At 42.2% G+C, this 25,663-nt stretch overlaps 1 protein-coding gene across 1 annotated transcript in view; it reads left to right on the top strand.

Moving 5' to 3' along the window:
* MYO3A (myosin IIIA) overlaps nucleotides 1-25,663 on the top strand; it is a 236,160-nt gene that overhangs the window by 102,473 nt on the left and 108,024 nt on the right. The window contains exons 11-15 of the mRNA XM_089312433.1: nucleotides 15,853-15,952; nucleotides 17,485-17,601; nucleotides 19,479-19,583; nucleotides 19,682-19,765; nucleotides 24,509-24,711. Coding sequence (XP_089168559.1) covers nucleotides 15,853-15,952; nucleotides 17,485-17,601; nucleotides 19,479-19,583; nucleotides 19,682-19,765; nucleotides 24,509-24,711 — 609 coding nt within the window. The remainder of the gene's footprint in view (nucleotides 1-15,852; nucleotides 15,953-17,484; nucleotides 17,602-19,478; nucleotides 19,584-19,681; nucleotides 19,766-24,508; nucleotides 24,712-25,663) is intronic.

Genomic DNA, 25,663 nt, shown 5'->3' with positions numbered 1-25,663 from the left:
TTATATATATATATATAAAAAAGAACAGAGATCTGCTATCTGCTTGTTCACTCCCTTGAATTCCTGAAACAACCAGGGCTGGATAAGACCAAAGCTAGGAGCCTGAAATTCCATCTGGTTCTGCCATATGGTAGCAGGGACTCAAGTACTTGAACCCCATTACTGCTGCCTTCCAAAGTGTGCCTTTACCAGGAGATGGACTCAGCAGCAGATCCAGGTCCCAAACCCAAGCACTCTCACGTGGGATGCAGGCATCCCAAGCAGCATCTTACCTGCCACACCAAACCCCTGCTCCTTCTTGTTTCCTCTGAAGAATAATCATGCAGTCGTACATTGTTATTGATGGAAGGGAATGTTTAATATGGTTCTGGATTTTAGAGATCAGAAAACTAAAGCCCAGAGAGATTAAATCTTGTCTTCTGAGACAACATCCAATTAATGGCCAGCCCAGGGCCATAATTCAAATATGATTTCCAGACCAGTGCTTTTACAGGTTTCTGTATTCCTCACTAGTAATAAAAGTTAGGAGACACAAAACTGATGATGTAGCCAGTTTTGTATGTCTTTTGGTAAATGGGCACTGTACGCTGAAATTTTAGCTCATTTCTTTGATGTGCTGCAATTAGGGTTTGTGTTACCACACAGAATATTCAGTGGTCAAGGAATATTCTTGGTTCATGTTGTCCTAAAGATATGATTTGTTTACTTAAGCGTGTGCTCTGTGGAAATGATTGAGTTAAAATGGCTATCTGATGAATAGCACCCTTGATGTGTTTGGGATACAAGCAATAGGAGCTAGATTTACATTCTGTGTTGACTTGGGTGTTCATGATCCACATAGTGATCTTTGCATTTCTCATGTAAAGGTTCCCTCATCTGTGTGATGCGTTTAGAAAAAAGGTTCCCAACAAGGGCCAACAACACCACACCCAGAAACAAAGTCCTGTACTCATTTGCTTTGATCTTCCTACTAGAATTTACACTGCACAGTGAGGCTGTGTTTAGCTTTTTGTTTAATTCATGAGCTCTATGAGGGTCCTTCAAAAAGTTTGTGAAAAATGGATTTGAATGTAAATTTATTTTGATACAGAAAGCCATTTTGAAATCCAAGCCACTTTTTCTTCATAATATGTATTTTCCATGGACTTTCTAAAGACCACTCCTACACATGGATTTCAAACATTTTTTTCACCCAGATAAACTTATCTTTTAATTCTATTTCCGATGAATTTTTTGGAGTACCCTCATATGGTATCTGTTTTGCACTCTTTGGTTTAAACATTGAAGTTTAAAATGGCAAATCCAGGATGAACATTTGACACAGCAGTTGGGATGCTGCTTGGAAGACCTGCATCCCGTACCAGAGAGCCTGCTTTAAGTCCTGGCTCCTCTGCGTCCCACCCACCTTCCTCTAATAGAGCACACTCTGGGAGGCAGCAAGTGATGGCTCAGGTGGTTGGGTTCCTGCCACCCATGCGGAAGACCCAGATCGAATTCCTGGCCCAAGCTTGGCTGTTGCAGACATTTGAGGAATGAACCAATGGATGGAAGATCTCTGTCTGCCTGTCTCTCTGTCTTTCAAATAAAGTGAAAAGATAAATAAATAAGAAATTTAGAAATAAATAAAATGGCAGTCCTCAGTAGCCACCAGCACGCTGTACTGATGACTGTATTTCTCCTCTCAAGGCTGACTTGCCCATCACTCACTGAGACCCAGACTGGCCCCAGGCATTGTCTTTCCTTTCAGCCATGCAGTATTCTGTCCCTGAAATCTCCCTCTCTTCATTCAGGAGTACACTGCAAAACCAATCTCCCAGTCCATTCCCACAGTTCCACACATGTGTTTACATTGTCTTCCCTCTGTGGTCGCACACCCACACGTTGTGCTTCACATCCTGCGGTTGACTAGCTCTGTGTCTGGCCAAGTTGCTAAACTTCTCAGACTCCATTACACTTATTTGTGAAATGGGAACACCAGTAACACCTACCACATAAAGCATAAAAATGAATGAAACACCTACAGAGCACAAAGCACATGTGAACGTTAGCAATCACCATGTCTTTGTGGTTAGCTAGGTGCGCTTGTATTTCATGACTCTGAATCGTCCTTGTGTCTCTAGAATCCGGTTCCAGCACTATGCATGTAGAAAGTGCCCAGTAAATACATATGACATTGACCTGAAGAGTTTGGGTTGAGATCCAGAATAGATATATCTGATTTGGCTCTTCATAATCAACAGTCGCAATTTAGCTCTTTATTAACTAATTAGCTATTTATTACTTTAATATGAAAAAAAACAGAGATGCAGTGAATATGGAAGATTTTTGGAGGTGGAGGGAAGAAGGGTTTAAAATGTGGTTTTTATTTTCTAGAGAAAACCTTTTTTTATAGTTCTTTTTCGTGATTCCCTTGCTAGATTAGGGGCAGAAGCAAAAAGAGGACTTGGAGAAGCATGACATTGACAGTAGCATCTCATTCATTCCCGAAAGCTCTGTGGAGCTGCATGATGGGGTCAGGGTCCTTTCTCGAGAGCTGCACCACTGAGACACAGGGAGCTGGGCAGAAGGACTGTCAGGGCCTCTCAGCTTCATGTCTGTGCTGTTGAAACTTATTCATGCAGCGAGACAGTCCAAGGGGAAGCATTGTGTTCTCCAGGTGTGTGATGGTGGAAGTTAGGGACTGAATGGCTCCTTCCCTTCCATTATCCCAGACTTCTTACAACGGATACAGGTGATCCTACAGCTTTGGATCTCATGAGATCTATCATCTAATGATGGCTCATGAGAGAATGTTGTATTTTCTGTCTGAACTCTCCAATTATGGGGTTTGTAGTCTCATGACTACTGTTCATTTGAATATTTTACTTTAATTTTTAATTGGTTTATAACATATTCAAAGGTATATGTAGACAAAATTCTAAGAACATAATGATATTCCCTTCCTCCCTCCCTCCTACCCTCCTTCCTTTCCCCTTCTCTATCTCTTTTTGTATTTTTAGTTTTTGAGATGACATATTTTAAATGTACATTACAGTAAAAAGGCATAACACTTTACCAAATAAGAAGTTTAACAAGTGAAAAACAAAAAGACCCTAGTTTAGTGGGAATATAGACAATGGCTATAAACAATAGTTGAATGGAAAAATGACCATTTCACCCATGTACAGGAAATTTTAAAGTAATAACAGAGGGGCCAGTGCCGTGGCGCAGTAGGTTAATCCTCCGCTTGCAGCGCCAGCATCCCATATGGGCACCAGTTCTAGCCCCGGCTGCTCCTTTTTCAATCCAGCTCTCTGCTGTGGCCTGGGAAAGCAGTAGAAGAGGTCCAAGTCCTTGGGTCCCTGCACCCACTTGGGAGAACGGGAAGAATTACCTGGCTCCTGGCTTTGGATTGGTGTAGCTCTGGCCATGTGGCCATCTGGGGAGTGGACCAACGAAAGGAAGACCTTTCTCTCGGTCTCTCCCTCTCACTGTCTGTAACTCTACCTCTCAAATAAATAAATAGAAAATCTTTTTAAAAAGTAATAACAGATCATTAAAACTATAGTAACATAACATTCTTAACCATTGGCTTGACAAAGGTATAAAACAAAACTTTACAAAATTATATTTTCTGCAGTACTGATATACAGAGATTTCTTTTTTTTTTTTTTTTTTTTTTTTTTTTTTTTTTTTTTTTAAGTTTTAGCTCCCTCATATAAGGAGAACATGTGATATTTTCTTTCTGGGTCCATCTTATTTCACTCAACATGATGTTCCTCCAGTTGTGTCCATTTTGTTGCAAATGGTAGAATTTCATTCTTTTTTTATAGCTGAAAAATATTCCATTGTATATATGTACCACATTTTCTTTATCCATTCATCTCCTGATGGACACCTTGGTTGATTTCAAATTTTGTCAGTTGTGAACAGTGCTGCTATAAACATGGTGGTTCAGGTATCTCTTTGCTACCTTGTGTTCAGGTCTTTTGGATATATAACCAATAGTAGAATTGCTGGATCAAATAGTAAATCTGTTTCTATTTTTTTTTTATTTCCACACTGTTTTCTGCAATGGCTGCACTAATTTACATTCCCACCATCAGTGTGTAAGTGTTTCCCTTTGTCCACATTCTCACCAGCATTTGCTACTCTCTGTGTTTCGGATTTTAGCCATTCTCATAGGAGTGAGGTGATAGCTCATTGCGGTTTTGATTTGCATTTCCCTGATGGCTGGTGATGTTGAGCAGGTTTCCATATATTTGTTGGCCACTTGTATTTCTTCTTTTGAGAACTGTCTGTTGAAGTCCTTAGCCCATTTCTCAACTGGATTGTTTTTTTATTATTATTATTATTGAGTTTCTAAGTTGCTTTATGTTATGAATATTAATCCTTTGTCAGATAGGTGGTTTGCAAATATTGTTCCCAACCTGTTGGGTGTTTCCTCACTCTATTTATTATTTCCTTTACTATGCAAATCTGAGTTTCATATACTCCCATTTGTTTAGTCATGATCATTTTTTAAAAGATTTTATTTATTTATTTGAAAGGCAGAGTTACAGAGAGAATGAGAGAGAGGAAGAGAGAGAAAGAGATGTCTTCCATCTTCTGGTTCACCCCACAAATGGCCGCATTGGCAATGGCCTGGCCAGGCCGGAGCCAGGAGCCAGGAGATTCCTCTGGTCTTCCACATGGGTGCGATGGCCCAAGGATTTGGGCCATCCTCTGCTGCTTTCCCAAGCACATTGGCAGGGAGCTAGATTGGGAGTGGAGCAGCCAGGACTCTAACTGGCATCCATATGGGACACCAGCACTGTAGGAGGTGGCTGTACCCACTTTGCCACAGCACCAGCCTGTCTTGTTGCAGCAGTGGAGCTGGCCATTACTCATGTGTTTGTATTTCTACTCCATCTGGACCTGCCTCCATGCATCACTGGTCTCTGAGACTGGTAGACTGAACTGTGCTTTGTTCTTCTCTGCTTCTTGAGTCTTTTGAAGGATTAATGAACTTTAATTTATTTATCAGTGACCTTTGCATGTTACTTGAAAATCCAATCAAGAAGTACAAATAGAGAGTTATAAGGAAATCATTGGTTATTTTACTAATGGTATTACCCATTTTAGCTACATTAAATGGACTTCATTCTTTACTTGCTTTAAAAACATTTGTGGCTGGTGCCACAGCTCACTAGGTTAATTCTCTGCCTGCGGCACTGGTACCCCGGGTTCTAGTCCCAGTTAGGGCACCGGATTCTGTCCTGGTTGCTCCTCTTCCAGTCCAGCTCTCTGCTGTGGCCCAGGAAGGCAGTGGAGGATGGCCCAAGTGCTTGGGCCCTGCACCCCATGGGAGACCAGGAGAAGTACCTGACTCCTGGCCTCGGATCGGCGCAGCGCCGGCTGTACAGCCATTTGGAGGACGGGGACCAACAGAAGGAAGATCTTCTCTCTGTCTCTCTCACTGTCTAACTCTGCCTGTCCAAAAAAAAAAAAAATTCGTGAATTTTTCCCTTGATACATAATTATTCTGTTTATTTTTTGACAGGCAGAGTGGACAGTGAGAGAGAGAGACAGAGAGAAAGGTCTTCCTTTGGCCATTGGTTCACCCTCCAATGGCCGTCACGGCCGCGCGCTACAGCCGGCGCACCGCTGATCTGAAGCCAGGAGCCAGGTGCTTCTCCTGGTCTCCCATGCGGGTGCAGGGCCCAAGCACTTGGGCCATCCTCCACTGCACTCCCGGGCCCCAGCAGAGAGCTGGCCTGGAAGGGGGGCAACCGGGACAGAATCCGGCGCCCCGACCGGGACTAGAACCTGGTGTGCCGGCGCCGCAAGGCGGAGGATTAGCCTAGTGAGCCGGCGGCACCGGCCGCATAATTATTCTGTTTAAAGAAGCACTTGAAAGTTACAGCATTTAACGTCATGGTATAAAATACCAAGAATCCAACAAATATATGTACTTCAAGAGAAAGAAAACACATTTTGCCAGGGCTGGCATTTGGCACAGTGGTTAAGTCACTGCTTGGGATGTCTATGTCCCATATTAGAGTACCTGGTTTGAGTCCCGACTCCTCCACTTCTGATCCAGCGACCTGCTGATGCACACCCTGGAAGGCAGCAAATGATGACTCAAGAACTTGGGTCCCTGCCACCCACATGGGTGACCTAGACCCAGTTCCTGCTGCTGGTATTTGGAGAGCAAAACAGTGGATGGAATATCTCTTTCTGTATGTCATCCATCTGTCAAGTAAACAAAAATAAATAAGTAAAAGTGCATTTCACTAAAAGAAACAAATTTCCTGAAAAATTCTGATGTACAGTCTTGGGCCTTTTCTCTTACAGGTGTTAACCATTAAAAAAAAATTACTGCAGGGACAGTCATTTTGCCTAACAGTTAAGGCACCCATATCCCATGTCAGAGCACCTAGGTTTAATTCCCCACCTGGCTGCCAGCTCCCAGGGTGTATATGACTGCTAATATACACCCTCAGAGGCAGTGGATGATGATTCAAGTAGTTGGGACCCTGCCACCCACATGGGAGACCTGCATGGAGTTTCTGATCCTGGCTCCAGCCCTGGTCTAACCATTGCCACATGCATCTGAGATGTAAGCCAGCAGATGAGAATGCTTCTCTCTCTCTCTCTCTCTCTCTCTCTCTCTCTCTCAAAATTAAAAAAGAAGAAGAAGAAGAAGATTAAGATTACAGAGAGAAAGCACATTCCCCCCTAAGGGATTATCAAGAGCCTTACTGTGATTATAAAGTCTGCAAGAAATATCACAAATATTGCCCCTTTGTGTCTTTCCCTGCAAATTAGCAATGGCCCAGGATTTGACTGAATCCATTTTTGCTCTTGTTGCCATACAAAGAAAAAGACACCTTTGGGTAGAATTACATTCACTATTGTGTCCCGCAGGACACATCTGAGAGCAGATGAATTTTTTCTTTTCATTCTCTCTCTCTCTCTCTCTCTCTCTCTCTGCAATGAAACAAGATATATGAATTGGATATAGCACAGCGGAGCTGTTTTTCCTGAGCGCCATCACATTTTTAATCCTCTAAATAGGTCTTTGTCACCGTGTCAAATGCCTTAGTGAGAGAATGTATTGATATTAACTTACTGGAAAAACTTGTGCTTTAAAGTAGATAAAATGTTTAGCCATTCTTTGGACAGGGGAAGGGGAGCGAAATATTTTTAAGGATCATAGTGAAGGTTTAGAACAGAACGGCTCAGTCTTTGAGTAGAATTCAAAACAACATTTCCTATTGCTGTGCATGCATGCACTATCTATCTCTGCCTGGTCAGATGCCCTAATCTTGTTTGCGTCCTCATTTATTTTTCTAATCTCTGCAAAAAAAAAAAAAGTGCAGAGAGGGAGGACTGCACTTAATAAAAGTTTGGGGTTGGAAAGGTTTTTTATTTACTTTGAAGTTAGATAATATACGTCTATGTAGATAAAGCTGAATTTTTTAAATGAAAAATCTGAGGTCAAAATTTTCCATGTTTTATCAGGAAGAGAGAGAGAGCAAGAGAGATTTAAGTGTGTACTCAACCTGGTCAACTGCAGGCTTGGAAATAGAAATTTGGAATAGAAGAAATTAGTTCAAAATGCTCATGAAAAATATGCATGGGACCGGTGCCGTGGCTCACTTGGTTAATCCTCTGCCTGCGGTGCCGGCATCCCATATGGGTGCCAGGTCCTAGTCCTGGTTGCTCCTCTTCCAGTCCAGCTCTCTGCTGTAACCCAAGAAGGCAGTGGAGGATGGCCCAAGTGCTTGGGCCCTGCACCCGCATGGGAGACCAGGAGGAGGCACCTGGTTCCTGGCTTCAGATCAGCGTAGCTCCAGCCATAGCGGCCATTTGGAAAGTGAATCAATGGAAGGAAGAACTTTCTCTCTGTCTATCTCTCTCTCACTGTCTAACTCTATCTATCAAAATTTTTAAAAAATGCTCCTTTAATAAAAAAAAAGAAAAATATGCATTATGAAAAAAAGCCTGCGTAGATTTCAAAATTTTGGTATAAAGAACTTATCATTTAATTTCATTTTTCCACAGATGTTTCCCAGACCTTCTTGTACTATTATTTATAGTTAATTTTATATAGATTCAAAAATACTATAGCTTCCCCTAAAAGACATTACATATGTGGTATATGTACAAAGGGGCTTCTTAACATCTGTAGAAAAAATGGATCTGAAAGATAAAAATAAAATATATAAACTTTCTTTTTCAACGTCAGCTCTGTCAAGTTCAAGCCATTCTTGTAGGCAATGACACCAGCCCTGTAATCCATCCCCAGAGAACTGAGTCCCGGGAATTTAAGCATGTCCATGCAATCATTCTCACATTGTTAACTGAAGATGCATGAGTGCCCTTTAAAATATTTTTTTAAATTATGAAATGAAAAGGAATCAGAAGGAACCAAATAAGGACTTTAAGGGGGACACCTAATGATTTCCCATGGAAGCTCTTGTAAAATTGCCCATGGGTGATGAGAGGGATGAGCAGGGGCATTGTCTTGCTGGAGACACACTCTCTAGTGAGGCTTTCCTGTGAGTTTTTCTGATAAAGCTTGGGTCATTTTCTCAACCACTTTCCTGGTAAGCAGATTTATTGTTCTTCAGCCTTCCAGAAAGTTAGCAAGCAAAATGCCCTGAGCATCCCCCAGAACCTGTAGCCCATGATTTTTGATCTTTTTTTATTGTTTTTTTTAGAACGCTTTTATTTAATAAATATAAATTTCATAGGTACAGATTTTGGAATATAGCAGTTCTTCCCCCCCATACCCTCCCTCCCACCCCCACTCCCATCCCACCTTCTACTCCCTCTCCCATCCCATTCTTCATTAAGATTCATTTTTAATTATCTTTATATACAGAAGATCAGCTCTATACTAAGTAAAGATTTCAACAGTTTGCACCCACACAGACACACAAAGTATAAAGTACTGTTTGAGTACAAGTTTTACTGTTAATTCTCATAGTACAACTCATTAAGGACAGAGATCCTATATGGGAAGTAAGTGCACAGTGACTCCTGTTGTTGATTTAATAATTGACATTCTTATTTATGATGTCAGTAATCACCCGAGGCTCTTGCCATGAGCTGCCAAGGCTATGGAAGCCTTTTGAGTCCACAAACTCCATCATCATTTAGACAAAGCCATAAGCACAATGGAAGTTCTCTCCTCCCCTCAGAGAAAATGACCTTAGATCTTGACCAGGCTACTCGTGCTTTGACTGGAACACTTCCACCTCTTGTAGCCATTGCCCTGATTGTACTTTGTCTTCAGCACTGGACTGGCAAAGCCATGTTTCATCTTCTGGTGCAAATTATTTGTAGAAAAGCTTCAGGATCTTTATCCCACTGGTATAAAATTTCCATTGGAAGCTCTACCCTAGTGTCTGCAGCTGCTCCACAGTTTTGGTACCCATTGAGTGGAAAGTTTGCACCACTTTAGCTTCTCAGTGAGAACTGTGTAAGCTGAATCAGGTGAAGTATTTATGATGTTGGCCATTGCTCCGGCTGTTAATCATCAGTGTGCTTCAGTTAGGGCATGAAGAAGATGGATTTTTTTCCTCACAATTGAAGTGGATGGTCTGCCCCTGCAGGCTTCCTCCTTAACATCATCCCATTCTTCTTACAGCAGATAATTCATTTGTAAACTACTGATTTCTTTGGGGCATCGTGCCTATAAACTTTTCATAAAGCTGCACTGATTTTACCATTCTTCCTCAAAGCTTGACCATAAATTTGAAATTTGTTCTTCCTCCAATTTTAGCAGAATTGTTATTGCTCTGAGAGGGGCTATTTTTAAACTGTGTCTTATCCTTCTTAGTGCCTCAGACTAGGTATCTACAAAAACAGAAATAATATATAACAAAGAGATGTGCCCAGATATGGCCGCTGAGCCACAGTTCGCTGACTCTGACAGGCGAGAGACCTTGAGACAATGCAAGGGACTGGAGGGGAGGGTGGCAAACTTTATCAGTGGTCTGTGGCTCAAAAAGTAGAGATTGCTTTTAAAATATTTTATTAATCAGCTTTCCATTACTACAAGCAAATACTTGAGGGAGCTAACTTAAGAATAAGGATGTTTTAGTTCCCAGTTTGGAGAGTCAAGTCCAACATTGAGTGGCCCGATTGATTTGGCCTCTGTGAGGGTGGTGATGGCAATGGTAGGGTGCATGTAGAGCATTGTGTGGCGAGCCAGGAAGGAGAATGAGGGGCTTGGCCTAAGCTCAGGCTCTTATAACCACAACTGGCCTGCCACCTGTTTTTGTAAATGAAGTTCATTAGCACGCAGCCATGTTTATTCATTTATGTGTTGTCTGTGACTGTTTTCATGCCATAGCCACAGGGCCAGGGAGTCACAACCCACACTGTATGGCCTGCAAAGATGAAAATTCTTGACCAGCCATTTTCAGACTATGGAATCTTGGTTAAGGTAACAAATGGGCACAAAGCACTGGAGAAAAATAAAATTTAATAAGTGGTGCTGGTGTTGTGGCATGGCAGGTTAAGCCAGCCTTTTAAATAGGTAAATACATAAATAGAACTAACTTAACTATGACAATAACCATGTTATTGTGTACAGAATACTATATAGGAATATGTCAATTACATATATAAGTCCTTGGGTTTCATTGATTTCATATGCTTCAATGTCCATAGAGAAAATTGTGGAGAAATTGCTATATAGATATTAGAATAAATTATGGGCCTAGGTACATAGCTAACTTGGGACAGATTTACATCAGCTTCCGTGTATCACTTTTCCAACCTTATCCCTCCTTCCACCATAGCTGCAGGCTTTACGAACATGTATTTGAGTCTGTAGTCCAGAAAAAAAGCACATCTTTAAAGAAGCACATGGGAAGAGGAATGGTTCTGTGAGTGAAGAGTGTGATTAAAATATTAGTGAGGCGGCTGGTGCTGTGGCACAGTGAATGGGTTAAGCCATTCTTTGTGGTGCTATGATGCCATATCCAAGTGCCAGCTGAGTCCTGGTCATTCTGCTTCCAAACCAGTTTCTTGCTAACTTGCTTGGAAATGCAGCAAAAGATTGGTCAAGTTGCTGGATCCCTGCTGCCCATGTGGAAGGCCTGGATGGAATTTTTGGCTCCTGGCTTTGGCCTGGCCCAAACCTGGCTGCTGTAGCCATTTGGGGAATGAACCAGCAAATGGAAGACTTCTCTCTCCCCCCTCATTTCTCTGTCACTTTACCTTTCAAATAATATTATTTACTTTGAAAAGCAGAGAGACAAACAGAAAGGGAGACACAAAGAAAGAGACAGACAGAGAGAGATCTCACATCCACTGTTTCACCCCCCAAATACCTGCAACAGCCGGGGCTGAAACCAGGAGCCTGGAACTTCATCCAGGTCTCCCAAGTGGATATCAGGGACTTAATCACTTTGCGCTATCATCGCTTACTCCGAGGAAGCTAGAATTGGGAATGTAATCATCCTGGTACCCCAAATGAGAGAAGGGTGCCCCAAGGAGCATCTCAGCTGCTCACCAAATACCCACTCTCACCATCACTTCAAAACTGCACACTTGGCAAGAGGAATCAAAGTGCAGAAAAATGAAAACTAATTGTCCAGGGCACACCAGTGAGAGCCAGTCACTCCCATTGGTGCTAGTAGTTAGTTGTCTTTGTTACTGGAATTTAAAGATGAATAAGGAAACTAATAAAAACATTGGTTAGATTTATATTTAACAAGGGATTGCTCTACTGGCCCAGTGCTATTTACAGGAGTATTTTTAGCCAAAGCAAAAGCAAATAAATCTCCATTCTAACAGTACAACTAGTAAGGGGTCAGACACCCGCGGTTGCTTCTCCCTCCAGTGGAAGGAGCTGAAACGCATGGGAAGCTCTAATAACCACCCCAAACAGTGTTCGTGACCTTTGACAACACAGAAAGAAAACAGCTGCAATCTGAACCAATGTCTCTCCAGTGTTACAGAGTCAATGAGGAATAGAAGCCGTCAGTAAGCTGTGCTTTTTTTCCCAAGTGGACAGAAATCAGATGGAGGGATTCTACTTTGCTTTCTCCAAGTCTTACAGAGAGTAAGCACTTCATCAAGTCACAAGAATGTTAACCAAATCTGTGAAATGAAGGCAAAAAGAAAATACTAAACTTGAAACATACATGTACACTTTCTTTAAGCATCTCAATTATTTATAGCCAAAATAAAAAAATAGATTTTCTTTGGTTTCACAATAGATGAATATTTAGCAACAACAAAATTTTTACTTCTTTACCCAAGAAATATATTTTGAGCACCCACCATTTGGGGGCTCTGGTCTAGAAGTATGGGGTATATCAGCAAATAATTAAAAAAAAATGCTTTCTTGGTGATTCTGTTAGTGGAGATGGGTGGGGTAGGTTCTTGTCTTCGTGTAAGAGAGAATTCAGATGTGAGACAGAACAGTGGTAAGCAATGTAGCAAGGTTTATTGGGGTAGGGTATCTGTCAGAATGGATGGAACAGAATCTGAGAGAGTGCCCAGTCACTCAGACTGGGGGAAAGCAAGGTAATGTGGTTAAGTTGAGAAAATACACCTGGCAGGCTAGGTGGGCAGCTCAGCAGAGAGCTGAGTGCTGTATTAGACTGAGGCTTATAAGGGAAAGGGGTCAAGTTCTTTCTGCCTTTCTCTTTCCTTTCCACCTCCTCCTCCAGGAAGAAGGTTTTCCTGAGTGTGAATTAGATGAGAGGAGGACCCAAGGTTTCACTACTCAGTGCTATCAGACTGGGGAGCCCACCCCGTCAGGGCAGGTGAGCCTCCCCTAGGGTGCCTGCCTTGGAGGAATGATTTTGATGCTCCATGTTATCAGGCCAGGTAACCCATGTGGTGCTGAGGAGAGAAGATTCGCCTGGGGAGCTTTCCTTGTGGGAAGGCTGAGCCCACCTGTAAACTTAGCAGGGTATGGGCAGGACTTGGAAGGATACAATACGGGCTGCTTCCAAAGCGAGCTTCTGCAGATGCTTGGGTTTCTTTAGGCCCCTGTCATACACATAGGCTAGTTTCTAACTTCCTAACCCTAACATGCCTGTGGGAAACCTGAGACTATACATATAATAAATAAAATGGTGAACACTAAAGAAATACAGCAGGATAGGAAGAATTGGGAGTCCAGGGAGTTGGAATTGCAATGTTAAAAATGGTTGTCAGGACTTCTTCCTTCTGTCTAGTTATGACTGACATTACATAGTACACACATGTATCCAAGCATCACCTAGCACCCCAGCAATATGTCTAGTTTTTATGTGTCTGTTAAAAAAATTTGTTTTTAATGGCAGCTCAGCCCTCACAACCTAGGAGCTAATTTAGCCTGTCACTCTGGGTCTGGAGATGAGGTAGTATAGGGCCCTCCAGGCAGAAGTGTGCTGAGTACTGGACGCAGTGCCAGAGGCAGTGTTGGGAGATGGGGGTAGGGGAGGCTGAGGCAGTGTGGGGTGGGAGAGACAGATTCCTCTGGCTCTAACTTTGAATGGTACAGGGAGAGGTGCTGATCAGAGACCTGACATTTCTGACTGCTATTTTTAAAAGATCATTTGCACTGATTGCAATGATCCAGATAAGAAGTCATGTTGGCTTAAAGATCAAAGTTAAGAACAGTGGAGCAAATTATCTCAGAAATCCACATTTAAGGTTTCATTAAATACTCGCTCTGAGTTAGAAGGAGGGCAGAATATTGTTCAGTTCCTCTCACCCATGTATCTCCTCTGTAGTCCAAGGCCAACTTTCTAAGCTGCTCTTACCTGTGCTGCAGGTTCCTCACTAACACCTTCCTGGTAGTGGCCCCTGCATATTAGCAATGTGAACGTCATCAGTGTCCCTAACAAAGCTGTTGCCATGGAGAGTGGCGGTCAAAGCCTAAAGAAACTATTGATCACTGTTTTCAAAATTTTTTTTTCTAGAAAGCAAAGAAATGGAACTTGGAGGCACCTGGAAGGGCAAGGAGGGAAGTTTGTTGATGTTTGAGAGATGGGTGATATAATAGGTGAGGGAGAAAAACAGGCGACAGAGGCACGAGAGAAGAACCAGTAGGCGTTATGTCCTTTGGTAAACGAGAGGGAATGGAAGCTGATGTAGAAAAGAAGCGGTTCACCTTGGCAGATGGAGCACTTTATTAATAGACTTAACTTTCTAAGCAATGAGAAACTATGAATGCTTTCTGAGTGGATGTGGCTCCTAATAATCCTCGTAATTACTTATCCCTTCACTTTTTTACCAGAGGACAAATTCAGACGCTTAAAGGTATGTCCCAAGATAAACACTGACATTACAGTTTCCCACAGAATAAAGGGGTGTCCGGAAAAGTTTAAACAAACCTGGTGTCTGTCTCAGCAGCTTCTCCAGTCATCACGCTTCATCAAGATCCTTAGGCTATATTTAAATTCACTTCAGTGTTTCTTTTTGAAAATGAGTTTTCTAATGCTTTAAATCGATTTTACAAATGCATTCAGCATTTTGAACTTTTATAATATGGCTTATTTTGTATTCCTGCTTAATTTCATTGAATAATAATTTTTCAAATTACTATGTCTTGAACATCAAATGGCCTGATACCAAATCAAACAAAAGGGGAAATACAATGAATTGAAATCAGGCAGACTCACCAGTTGGTAACAGATTAAGTCACACATAAGAACTTAGAGAAAGCTTTAAAACAAATCAAAGATAGTTCTTGATAGGAATTATTGGCTCTTTTGATCACCCATGAAGTAAGTGTCAAATGTTGTATTTTTTCTAATGGAGAGGGAAAAAGTGAACAAGAAAGACCAAATATATTAGGACATTTTCTGTAAATGTCATTGAATTAAGTAAATAGGTTTATGGAAGTTTTTCAGTCTCATGCGAATCTAAAACTTACTTCCACTATGACCAAAATTAAGTTCTCAGCAGAAGCAACAACAACAACAAAACAATCTAGTTAGCTGTGTAAAGGGTCTAGACAGAGTTTCTCAGGAGTTGAAATACAGATGGACAATGAATAATTGAAATAATGCTCTGTATCACAAGTCATCATGGAAATGCAGTCAAAATCGCAATGAGGTATCATCTCACCGCAGCTACAATGGCTGTTAGAAAGAGAAAGTGGACAACAAGGGAATCCTTATACTCCGTTGGTGGGAATGCACATTCATACAGCCATTGTGGAGAATCATATAGAGATTCTTCAGAAAACTAAAAACAGAACTGCCATGTGACCCTGCTATCCCACTTCTGCGAATATAACCCAGAGAGATGAAATCAGCATATGAAAGAGATGCCAGCACATGTATGTTCATGGCAGTACTATCTGTAATAGCCAAGATTGGAGTCAACCTAGATGACCATCAAGAGATGAACAAAATGTTATATTTATGTGCGATGGAATAATATTCAGTCATAAGAAAGAATGAAATCCTGATATTTGCAGTACATTGGATGGAACTGATCATTATATCAGATGAATAATTCAGACACAGAAGGACAAATGCTGTGTGTTCTCTCTCATGTGTGGAAGGTTAAAAAATATTCAACATGAATTTAGAATAATGATTGCTAGAGGCTGGGGAGGGTGAGGGGAGGGAGGACAGAGGGAGTTTGGACAACGAATACCAAAGGGCAGTCAGAAGTAACAAGTTCTTGTGTTGGGTAGCACAGTGGAGAGACTAGTTCACAGCTGTCCACTTATACTTCATAAAGAAGGGAAAGAGGAGCAAAGGAAAGGAGATGAAAAGACTGGCCCCTCGGTTTACTTGGCTTGTTCTCGGTATGTGTTGAAATAGTGCACTATACCCCACGAAGATGTACAAATGTTATATGATAATTTTAAAAAGGTACATAAAAAATTCTTGAATCACAAATGGGTTTTCTCCACAGACACGAACGGATTCACACCAAGAAAGGGAACTTCAACAGGTCCTTCATTTCCCATCTAAAGGATGTAGATGATTTAGCAACCCTAGAAGTTTTGGATGAGGTAAGAATTCAGTTTAATTAAACTTAGACATTATAAACTTCTTTTAAAAATTATGACAGTGATGTGGGCAGGGGGTTCCCTGAATAGCATCCACAAGTTTCATGCTTTCTTTGACTCAACTTCCTGATAATTTCTCCTGCCAGTTTTATAGATATAATTCACATCTTTTCCAGATTTTTCCAGCCTAGTGCCAGGTATTGTTTTAGTTGTTGATGATGATGCTCAAATGGTAGAGGTGTGAGGTCCCCCTAGCATAAGTTGTAAGGTCACTAATCTTTCTTCAAAAACTCACTCCGCTTGCAGCTTCCTGTGTTTTCCTCTCCTGTTCCAGCTCTCAGTGCAGTGCCCATGTCAGGAACCCTCTTCCTGGGATCCCTGCTCCCACACAGCTCACCTTTGAGGGCAGTGAATTCTGCTGGGGACTCCTTATTCTAACATCCTCAGAAATCTTTCAAGCATCTCTTGGGAAAATGCAAATCCAAGCCAGTAAATCATAGTCTCAGTTTTCTTTCACCTCTTCCCTCTTTATCACAGACAATCAGATAATTAGAGAAATAAATGGCTTCTTTTCAGTAAAAATGAGGGCTTCTCTCCTTCCTGATGAATAGCTCTTTATTTTTCGATCTTTCTAATACATGCCTGAGCATTTTGTGCAGAAATGCAGCAAATCAAGAGATGTGTTCTGAGTAGAAGTAGTCATTTGGTAAGGTTATAGTCGTGTAAACAACTCAAGTGTTTCCTCAAAAGTCTCTCTCCCAAGAACATCAGACATCCTGAAGTCAGACAGTGTTCCCAGGTCGGCGATCACTGGCACCTTTGCGAATCCTAAGGCATCACGTTTTCCGATGACATGGACTTGGAGGCCAGAGGACTCCAAGTTTCACTAGTCGCCTTATTTACCAGTATGTTAACACATGGAGTACTGGGTTTGCTTCTTTCTGTTGTTTGATTTTTGCCCCACCCCATTTTTTCGCCTGGGATCTTTTGCTCAATTTCTGACAATGGATTCATGTACCCATATTATTCACCAACTATGGAAGTCACTCTCCTGGTTTTTTCATGCTGCTTTCTAAAGCCAAATGTCTGAGCAGAAGACTAGAACATTCCACAAAGCCATTCGGTCCCCTTGATAAGGAACAAAATCCCATTTACTTCTTCCTTCTTTCTCTTTTCTGTCTTTCCTGGGGTTTTTTCTCTTCACCTACTGCGTTTACTTATTTTCTAGAAAGTGTTATGCATGTGTCCCGTATGTTACAGGGACGATTATAAATGACATCCCCTATGACATAGAACATGTCTTTGGAATAGCAGGAAACAAATGCCATTCCTCTGTAGATCTCAAAACCAAAGAAAATGTCCATCAAGTGAACTGGGACTTACAGATCTGATGGTACATTTCTTCCTATCAATTTGTCTACTTTTTAATCCTTGGTCCGGATTCCAGATGTTTTATTTGTTCTTGCTTGCTTTTCAAACTGTAGTTGATCACCTCATGGTTTTTAAGTGAGAGAAGTGATGTATTTTGGTTACAGAATACCGTCTCAGAGCACCTTGAGAAGTGTTATTCCAGAGATCAGATATACATCTACGTGGGAGACATACTCATTGCCCTGAATCCCTTTCAGCATTTGGGTCTTTATTCTACAAAGGTATGTGGCTTGGCTGTGTTCTCTCACTTCATACCAGTTACTCCACTCTTTGATGGTTAATTTAAATGGACACCAATAAAAATTGTTCCCAGTGCTTTGAATGAACAATTTTATAATTACTGTTAAAACTTATAGGCCGGCGCCGTGGCTCACTAGGCTAATCCTCCGCCTTGCGGCGCCGGCACACCGGGTTCTAGTCCTGGTCGGGGCGCCGGATTCTGTCCCGGTTGCCCCTCTTCCAGGCCAGCTCTCTGCTGTGGCCCGGGAGTGCAGTGGAGGATGGCCCAAGTGCTTGGGCCCTGCACCCCATGGGAGACCAGGAGAAGCACCTGGCTCCTGCCATCGGATCAGCGCAGTGCACCGGCTGCGGCGGCCATTAGAGGGTGAACCAACGGCAAAGGAAGACCTTTCTCTCTGTCTCTCTCTCTCACTGTCCACTCTGCCTGTCAAAAAATAAAAAATTAAAAAAAAAAAAAACCTTACAGATAACTAAACTAGGAGATGAAGTTAATTGGGTACCATTTGTGATATTCCTTTTTCTGAAAATATCTCTCAGAATGTTAGTAATATCCAGTCATTAGTCCCTAGTAACTGCTCTATGCTGTATGTTCTATCACTAAAGCAGTGTCTAAAAAAGCGTGTACTTAGCATCTGGCCAAAATGGTATACATTTAGTGTCTCCTTCCAAAGCAAGTGAGGGAAAGTCAAAAGTATCATTACATTGTTTGTGTAGATGTAATAAGACATACTTAGTGGCTGTAAATTTTTGATATATTGTTTCTTGATATATTGATTGACTTCATTGAAATCACATAATGTGTGTTATGAATGTGTTTAAATTCTCAATTATTCAATGCTTAATGGTTTAAATACAATATAGTATTCTAGAATTGAACTAGGCTGCTTTTTGTTTTTAATTAGACTCTTCCTCTCCTAGATATTTATGTGTTCCAGAAAGTCATTTAACTGCTTAACAGTTATTTAAAATTTATTTATTCATCCAATTTGTTTATTTTAAAGGCAGAGGGAGAAAGAGACATACAGACAGATAGATATTGGTTCACTTCCCCAAATTCCCACAACAGATAAGGTTAAGCCAGGCTGAAGCTGGGAGCCGGGAATTCAATCCAGGTTTCAGCTACTTGAATCATCCCTGGGTACATGTTAGCAGGAAGCTGGGATGAGGAGCAGAGTCAGAGACAAAACCCAGGCACCGTGTTACAGGCCGAGTGGCATCTCAGCTCCAGCACCTAATGTCCACCCCTTACTAGTTATTTTTAACATGTGAAAAAATACATCTCTGTTATCCTGTATTGCCTTAAAACTTACAAAGAGAGTGGTACATTCATGAGGCTGGACCTAAGTTTCAGAAAAAGGTGGGTGTTCATGCAGTACTGCTCTCAATTAACTGTGTAACCTTAAACCCATTGAGAGAATGCGTTAAATGCAGTGAAAGGAAAGAAGTTGCAGACATACCTCTGACATTATATCTAGTAGTGGTCAACAAAATGATACCTGATTATCTTTTTTATAAAATATCTCTTTATTAAAGAAATATTAACATTTTGAAGTCTGAAGTTTGACTTTAAAGTGGTAGGCAGAATCTTCTAAATTCTGCTGCCAGAGTGATATCACATCATTTTTATATCATATCATGTTTCTGGGCTATTTTATGTCAGGTTTCTGTTTTCCATAAGCGTGCATGATTTGAGCATATATGTATATGTGTGTGTGTGATGTGTGTGGCATGTATGTAATAATGTTTTGGTGGTATGAAATAGCATTTTTATTTATGTTTTTCTTTAAAAATCAGAAGTAAATCTGTAAGTTAAATAAAAATAAGAAGTCCTGCAAGGCCTACTCTCTTTAACCCTTAGCATTCCAGACTCTATATTGGTGCCAAGAGAACTGTGAACCCCCCCCACATCTTCGCAATGGCTGACCTAGGATATCAGTCTATGGTAACATACAGTTCTGACCAGGTAAGGGAAGCCTCGCAGTTTTGGATGTTCTTGGCCTCATGTGTGTCGACTGAACTCTGCGGGTTCCATCTTCTCACGTGTCTGTTCTCGCTGGGCAGTGCATCGTTATCTCTGGGGAAAGCGGTGCTGGAAAGACAGAGAGTGCTCACCTGTTGGTCCAGCAGCTGACGGTGCTTGGGAAGGTACAACTTCTCTTCTCTGTCCTAATAGAAACACTTGCTTTATGTATAAATTTAACACAGCAGAGTAGATTAATGTTCACTAATTCCCACATTTAATAATGCACAGACATTACAAAGCACAATGTTATCCAGATCGTTTGAACAGTGTGTCTCCCAGACGTATTCAGCTGCAGAATTCAAGCCTGAATATTTGTACTAAAACCAAAAAGTCAAAGATTCACGTGACTAACAGGAAGTCGGGGCTGGTGCTGTGGCACAGAAGGTTCAGTTACCGCCTGCAGTGCCAGCATCCCATGTGGGCACCGGATTGAGGGCTGGCTGCTCCTCTCTGATCCAGCTCTCCGCTAATGTGCCTAGGACAGCAGCAGAAGATGGCCAAGTGCTTGGGTCCCTGCCATGTGGGAGCCACAGATGGAGCTCTGGAATCCAGGCTTGGACCTGAACCAACATGGGTGATTGTGGTCATTTGGGGAGGGAGCCAGTGGATCTCTCTCTCTCTCTCTTTCTCTCTCTCTTTCTCTTTCTCTTTCTCTTTCTCTTTCTCTTCTTCTCTCTGTAATGCTGACTTTCAAATAAATACATAAATTTTAAAAAATAATAGGGAAGTGTTCTGATAACATTAGGTAAAGGGAAACCTCATACTAATTAACAGGAGATTGTTCTGATCTATACAGTAAAACAGAAGAGAAAGCATTCTTTCCAAATCAATCAAACCACATAAATTTGACCACTGTAAGTCAAGCATATTGTGAAGGTCTCCTCTTGTGGTCTTGCACTTTGCTTTACATTTGTACCAATAGGACTCAGTGTTCTGGGTATGCACACCATAACATGACGTGAAACAGAAGTTGGAAACATTATGGTTGACCCAAGCATGTTGGAAACTGAGACTGGACATTACTATACCCAGTGCGTGAATTGCACTGAATGGTAGAATCGGGCTAAACTGTGGATGGTGGCCAGCAATTTCCAAATTACCAAAAACTGATCAATTGGTAGAATCTGTGATACCAAAATTAGTATTTCCCTCTCCAGGAATTTTGTACCCAGGGCAGAGAAAACTTCTGTAATTGAAGAATCAACCAAAGAATTTCACTCTCAGGGTCAGATCGCTCAGTTGATCCTGGTGTCCTTTGAGAGTTTAAAATATAACAGGCAATACAGAAAGTTCATACCCTGGATACTGAGGACATTCCAGCTTTACTCATCTTGTTAGGCAAGGCTTCATAAATGTGATTTTCCTTTTAGCTCCAATGTGTTGACTGAATGCTTTCTTTACTTTCTCTTATTTTGTTGTTAGCAGGTTAAAAGAGAGTATACAAAAGTCAATTGTAGGGCCCCCGCATTGTGGCAAGGGTTAAGCTGTTGCTTACAATGCCCACGTCCCGTATCTAAGCACTGGTTCTATGCCCTGCTGCTTCATTTCCTATCCAGCTCCTTGCTAATGTGCCTGGGAAAGTTACAAAGGATGGCCCAAGTATTTGGGCCCCTGCCACCCAAAGGTGATACTTGGATGGAGCTCCAGGCTCCTGGCTTTGGGCTGGCCCAGCTCCCGGCCATTGTGGCCATTTGGGAAGTGAACCAGCAGATGGAAGATGCCTCTCTCTCCCCCCCCCCCGCCCCCTTCTTTTTTCTGTAATTCTGCCTTTCAAGTAAAAAAAAAAATTAGTTGTATTTATATATTACATGTGAGAGTGCTTCAGAAAGTTCTGGAAATTGAATTTAAAAAGAAATTTACTCTGGTCTAGAAACTTTTTTTTAAATATTATTTTATTTCAAAGATACAGTGACAGAGAAAAAGGGAGAGACAGAGGAGAGAGAGAGAGATCTTCCATCGCTGGTTCATTCTCCAAATGTCCACAACAGGTGGGACTGGGCCAGGCAGAAGCCAGGAGCTCCATCCAGGTTTCCCACGTGTCTTGAACCTCAGTCTGGCTCATCCTACAGACTCCACTCTAGCCCTCACCCTGTCCATCACAGTAATGCAGGAGCCCTACAGGGTGTCCACCTCAAGCCCCAGGTCTTCCGTGGCTGCTTGTACACCTGTGTGCCCAGTGCCTACATCAGTTCCTTTTACTTCTCTCAGGTGGTCTGGGTGTGGGGGCTATGGTGGGGCCAGTGGTCTGGGAGGCATTACAGGCATCACCATTGCACATCTATTAAAAAGGCTAAATTAAGAAAAAAATCTGGCAGTACAAGGTGCTAACAAGGATGTGCAGCATATTTTGCTGGTGAGAATGCAAAATGATACAGTCTCTTTGGAATACAGTTTGGATGCTTCATATAAAGTTAAACTACATTTACCACACAACCCAGAAATCTTACTTCAAGGTATTTATCCAAAGGGAATGCACAAAAACCTACAGATGAATATTTATAGCAGCTTTGTTCAATACTCCAGAAAGTGCAAACAACCAAACTAGGAAATGGATTAACAATCTTTAGTACAACCATTAAAACATCCACTCAGTGCAATATCACTCAGTAATAAAAAGGATCAAATACTGATCCAAGCAGTGAACCTTGTTGAATGATACTTAGATGATTCTAAAATCATTTTTGCAAAGTCACAGCAGCCAGAATAAAAAGACTAACGTAGTGTATGATTCCATTTATATTCCATTCTTGCAAATTGAAAACCACAGTGGCAGAAGCAGATCAGTGATTGTGAGGAGGTCGGGGTAGAAGGAGAGGGTGACTGAAGAGGGTCACCAGGCCATCTGGGCAGCTGGAGGAATAGTTCCATATGTGGACTGAAGTGGGGGTTACATGATTGTACCTTTTAGTAAAAACTCACAACTGCCAACAAGGGGTGACTCTTACTGTGTAGGTCAGACCGTATTTATTTATTTATTTATTTATTTTTTGGACAGGCAGAGTTAGACAGTGAGAGAGAGAGAAACAGAGAGAAAGGTCTTCCTTCCATTGGTTCACCCCCGCAAATGGCTGCTATGGCCAGCACGCTGCGCCGATCCAAAGCCAGGAGTCAGGCGCTTCCTCCTGGTCTCCCATGCGGGTGCAGGGCCCAAGCACTTGGGCCGTCCTCCACTGCCTTCCCGGGCCACAGCAGAGAGCTGGACTGGAAGAGGAGCAACCGGGACAGAATCCAGCGCCCCAACCGGGACTAGAACCCGGAGTACCAGTGCCACAGGCGGAGGATTAGCCCAGTGAGCTGTGGCTATTGTGGGCATTTGGAAAGTGAACCAATGGATGACAGTGCTCATTTTCACTCTCCTCTCCTCTCCTCTCCTCTCCTCTCATCCCTCCCCCTCTTTCTCCCCTCCCCTCCCCCTCTCCCTCCCCTCCCCCTCCTCTCCTCTCCTCTCTCTTAATAAATTATTTTTTTTAATTTTTTTAAAGATTTATTTATTTTACTTGAAAGCCACATTTACACACAGAGAGAAAGAGAGGCAGAGAGAGAGAGAGAGAGAGTGAGAGAGTCTTCTATCCGTTGCTTCACTCCCCAGATGGCCACAACTGCCAGAGCTGCGCCGACCCGAAGCCAGGAGCCAGGTGCTTCTTCCCAGTCTCCCACATGGGTGCAGGGCCCAAGGCCTTGGGCCATCTTCTACTGCTTTCCCAGGCCATAGCAGAGAGCTGGATTGGAAATGGAGTAGCCGGGTCTCCAACCGGTGCCCATATGGATGCCAGCACTGCAGGTGGCAGCTTTACCCGCTATGCCACAGCACCAGCCCTCAATAAATATTTTTTAAAAAGAGAAATTCGGGAGTCAATGCTGTGGCATAGTAGGCTAAGCCTCCACCTGCATTGCCAGCATCCCATATAGATGCCAGTTCTAGTCTCAGCTGCTTCTCAGATCCAGCTTTCTGCTTATGGCCTGGGAAGCAGTGGAAGATGCACCCGAGTGGAAGAACTAGTAGAAGCTATAGCTTCTGGCTCCGGCTTCAAATCTACGCAGCTCCAGCCATTGCGACCATCTGGGGAGTGAACCAGCATGGATGGAAGACCTTTCTCTCTGTCTCTCCCTCTCTCTGTCTGTAACTCTACCTCTCAAACAAATAAATAAATCTTTTTTAAATATTTTGAAAAAAAGTTTATTGTATTCAAAAGTAATTTTTCAGCCCGTGAGAGTTTCACAGGCATGGAAAGCCAAGACATTGTGGTAAAAAAAAGATGACCTAAATGAAAGATCTCTGTGAGTGAGATCCCAGAGGAAAGAACTGGCCATCAAAGAAGGTGGTACCTTTCTCTGAAGGGAGGAGAGAACTTCCCCTTTGACTATGGCCTTGTCTAAATAATGTCAGAGTATGTGAACTCAAGAGTCTTCCATAGCCTTGGCAGCTCATGACAAGAGCCTCGGGTGATTACTGACGTCATAAATAAGAGTGTCAATTGTTAAATCAACAACGGGAATCACTGTGCACCTGCCCCCCATGTAGGACCTCTGTCCTTAATGTATTGTACTATGCGAATTAATTGCAAAACTACTACTCAAACAGTACTCTATACTTTGTGTGTCTTTGTGGATGCAGTCTGTTGAAATCTTTACTTAGTATATACTAAGTTGATCTTCTGTATATAAAGATAATTGAAAATGAATCATGAAGAATGGGATGGGAGAGGGAGTAGGAGATGGGATGGTTGCGAGTGGGAGGGAGATTATGGGGGGGAAAGCTACTGTAATTCAAAAGTTGTACTTTGCAAATTTATATTTATTAAATAAAAGTTGAAAAAAAAGTAATTTTTCACAATATTTTTAAGATACTAACATTCTCTCTCTAGGCTAACAACAGAAGCCTGCAGGAGAAGATTCTGCAAGTGAACAAGTTGGTGGAAGCCTTTGGCAATGCCTGCACAGTTATCAATGACAATTCCAGTCGGTTTGGGAAATACTTAGAAATGAAATTTACCTCTTCTGGAGCTGTAGTGGGAGCACAGATTTCTGAATACCTTCTGGAGAAGTCCCGAGTTATTCACCAAGCCATGTAGGTTCACGTCAATAACTATTTTCTGAGAAACATAAGTGTAGCTAATACTTTTGTTCTAATAGTAAAATATCTGTTTAAAGTTTTTATTTATTTATTTATTATTTTATTTATTTATTTATGTGAGAGGTAGAGTTACGGGGGGAGAGGAGGAGAGAAAAGTCTTCCATCTGCTGGTTCACTCCCCAAAAGGCAGCAATGGCCAGAGCTGGGCCAATCTGAAGGAGCTTCGTCCAGGTCTCCCATGTGGATGCAGAGGTCCAAGCACTGTACCAGGCCTTCTATTGCTTTCCCAAGCTTTAAGCAGAGAGCTGGATTGAAAGAGGAGCAGCCAGAACTCGAAGTAGTGCCCATATAGGATGCCGTGCCACAGGTAGAAGCTTAGCCCACCATACCACAGCGCTGTCCCTAAAATGTCTTTGTCATTCAATAAAAATGTGTTGATCACTGACAGTGCCCAAGGCATAACTTACGCAAAGAGAGTCCTCAGCACTGCCCTACTCTCACTTGTGTTGCATCCAGTGGAGTAATTAACGCCAAACTTCTCATGCTACCAGATAGAAAACCTAAGTCCATCATGGAGCTACTCACAGGATACATTAGAGCAAGTTCTGAAGTACAAAAGAATATATTTCTGTACACGAAAACCCAGGTAAAATATAATCAGAAATAACTGGGTCAGGGCCTGCACCGTGGCTCACTTGGTTAATCCTCTGCCTGCGGCGCCGGCATCCCACATGGGCACTGGATTCTGTCCCGGTTGCTCCTCTTCCAGTCCAGCTCTCTGCTGTGGCCCGGGAAGGCAGTGGAGGATGGCCCAAATGCTTGGGCCGCTGCACCCGCATAGGAGACCAGGAAGAAGCACCTGTCTCCTGGCTTCGGATTGGTGCAGTGCCGGCCACTTGGGGAGTGAACCAATGGAAGGAAGACCTTTCTCTCTGTCTCTCTTTCT

This window comes from Oryctolagus cuniculus, chromosome 13 (genome assembly GCF_051225735.1).
Source record: "Oryctolagus cuniculus isolate XC-2025 breed Fujian yellow rabbit chromosome 13, ASM5122573v1, whole genome shotgun sequence".
NCBI classification, from domain to species: domain Eukaryota; kingdom Metazoa; phylum Chordata; class Mammalia; order Lagomorpha; family Leporidae; genus Oryctolagus; species Oryctolagus cuniculus.
The sequence above is the reverse complement of the archived record's forward strand: the minus strand, read 5'-3'. Positions and strand labels throughout refer to the sequence as shown.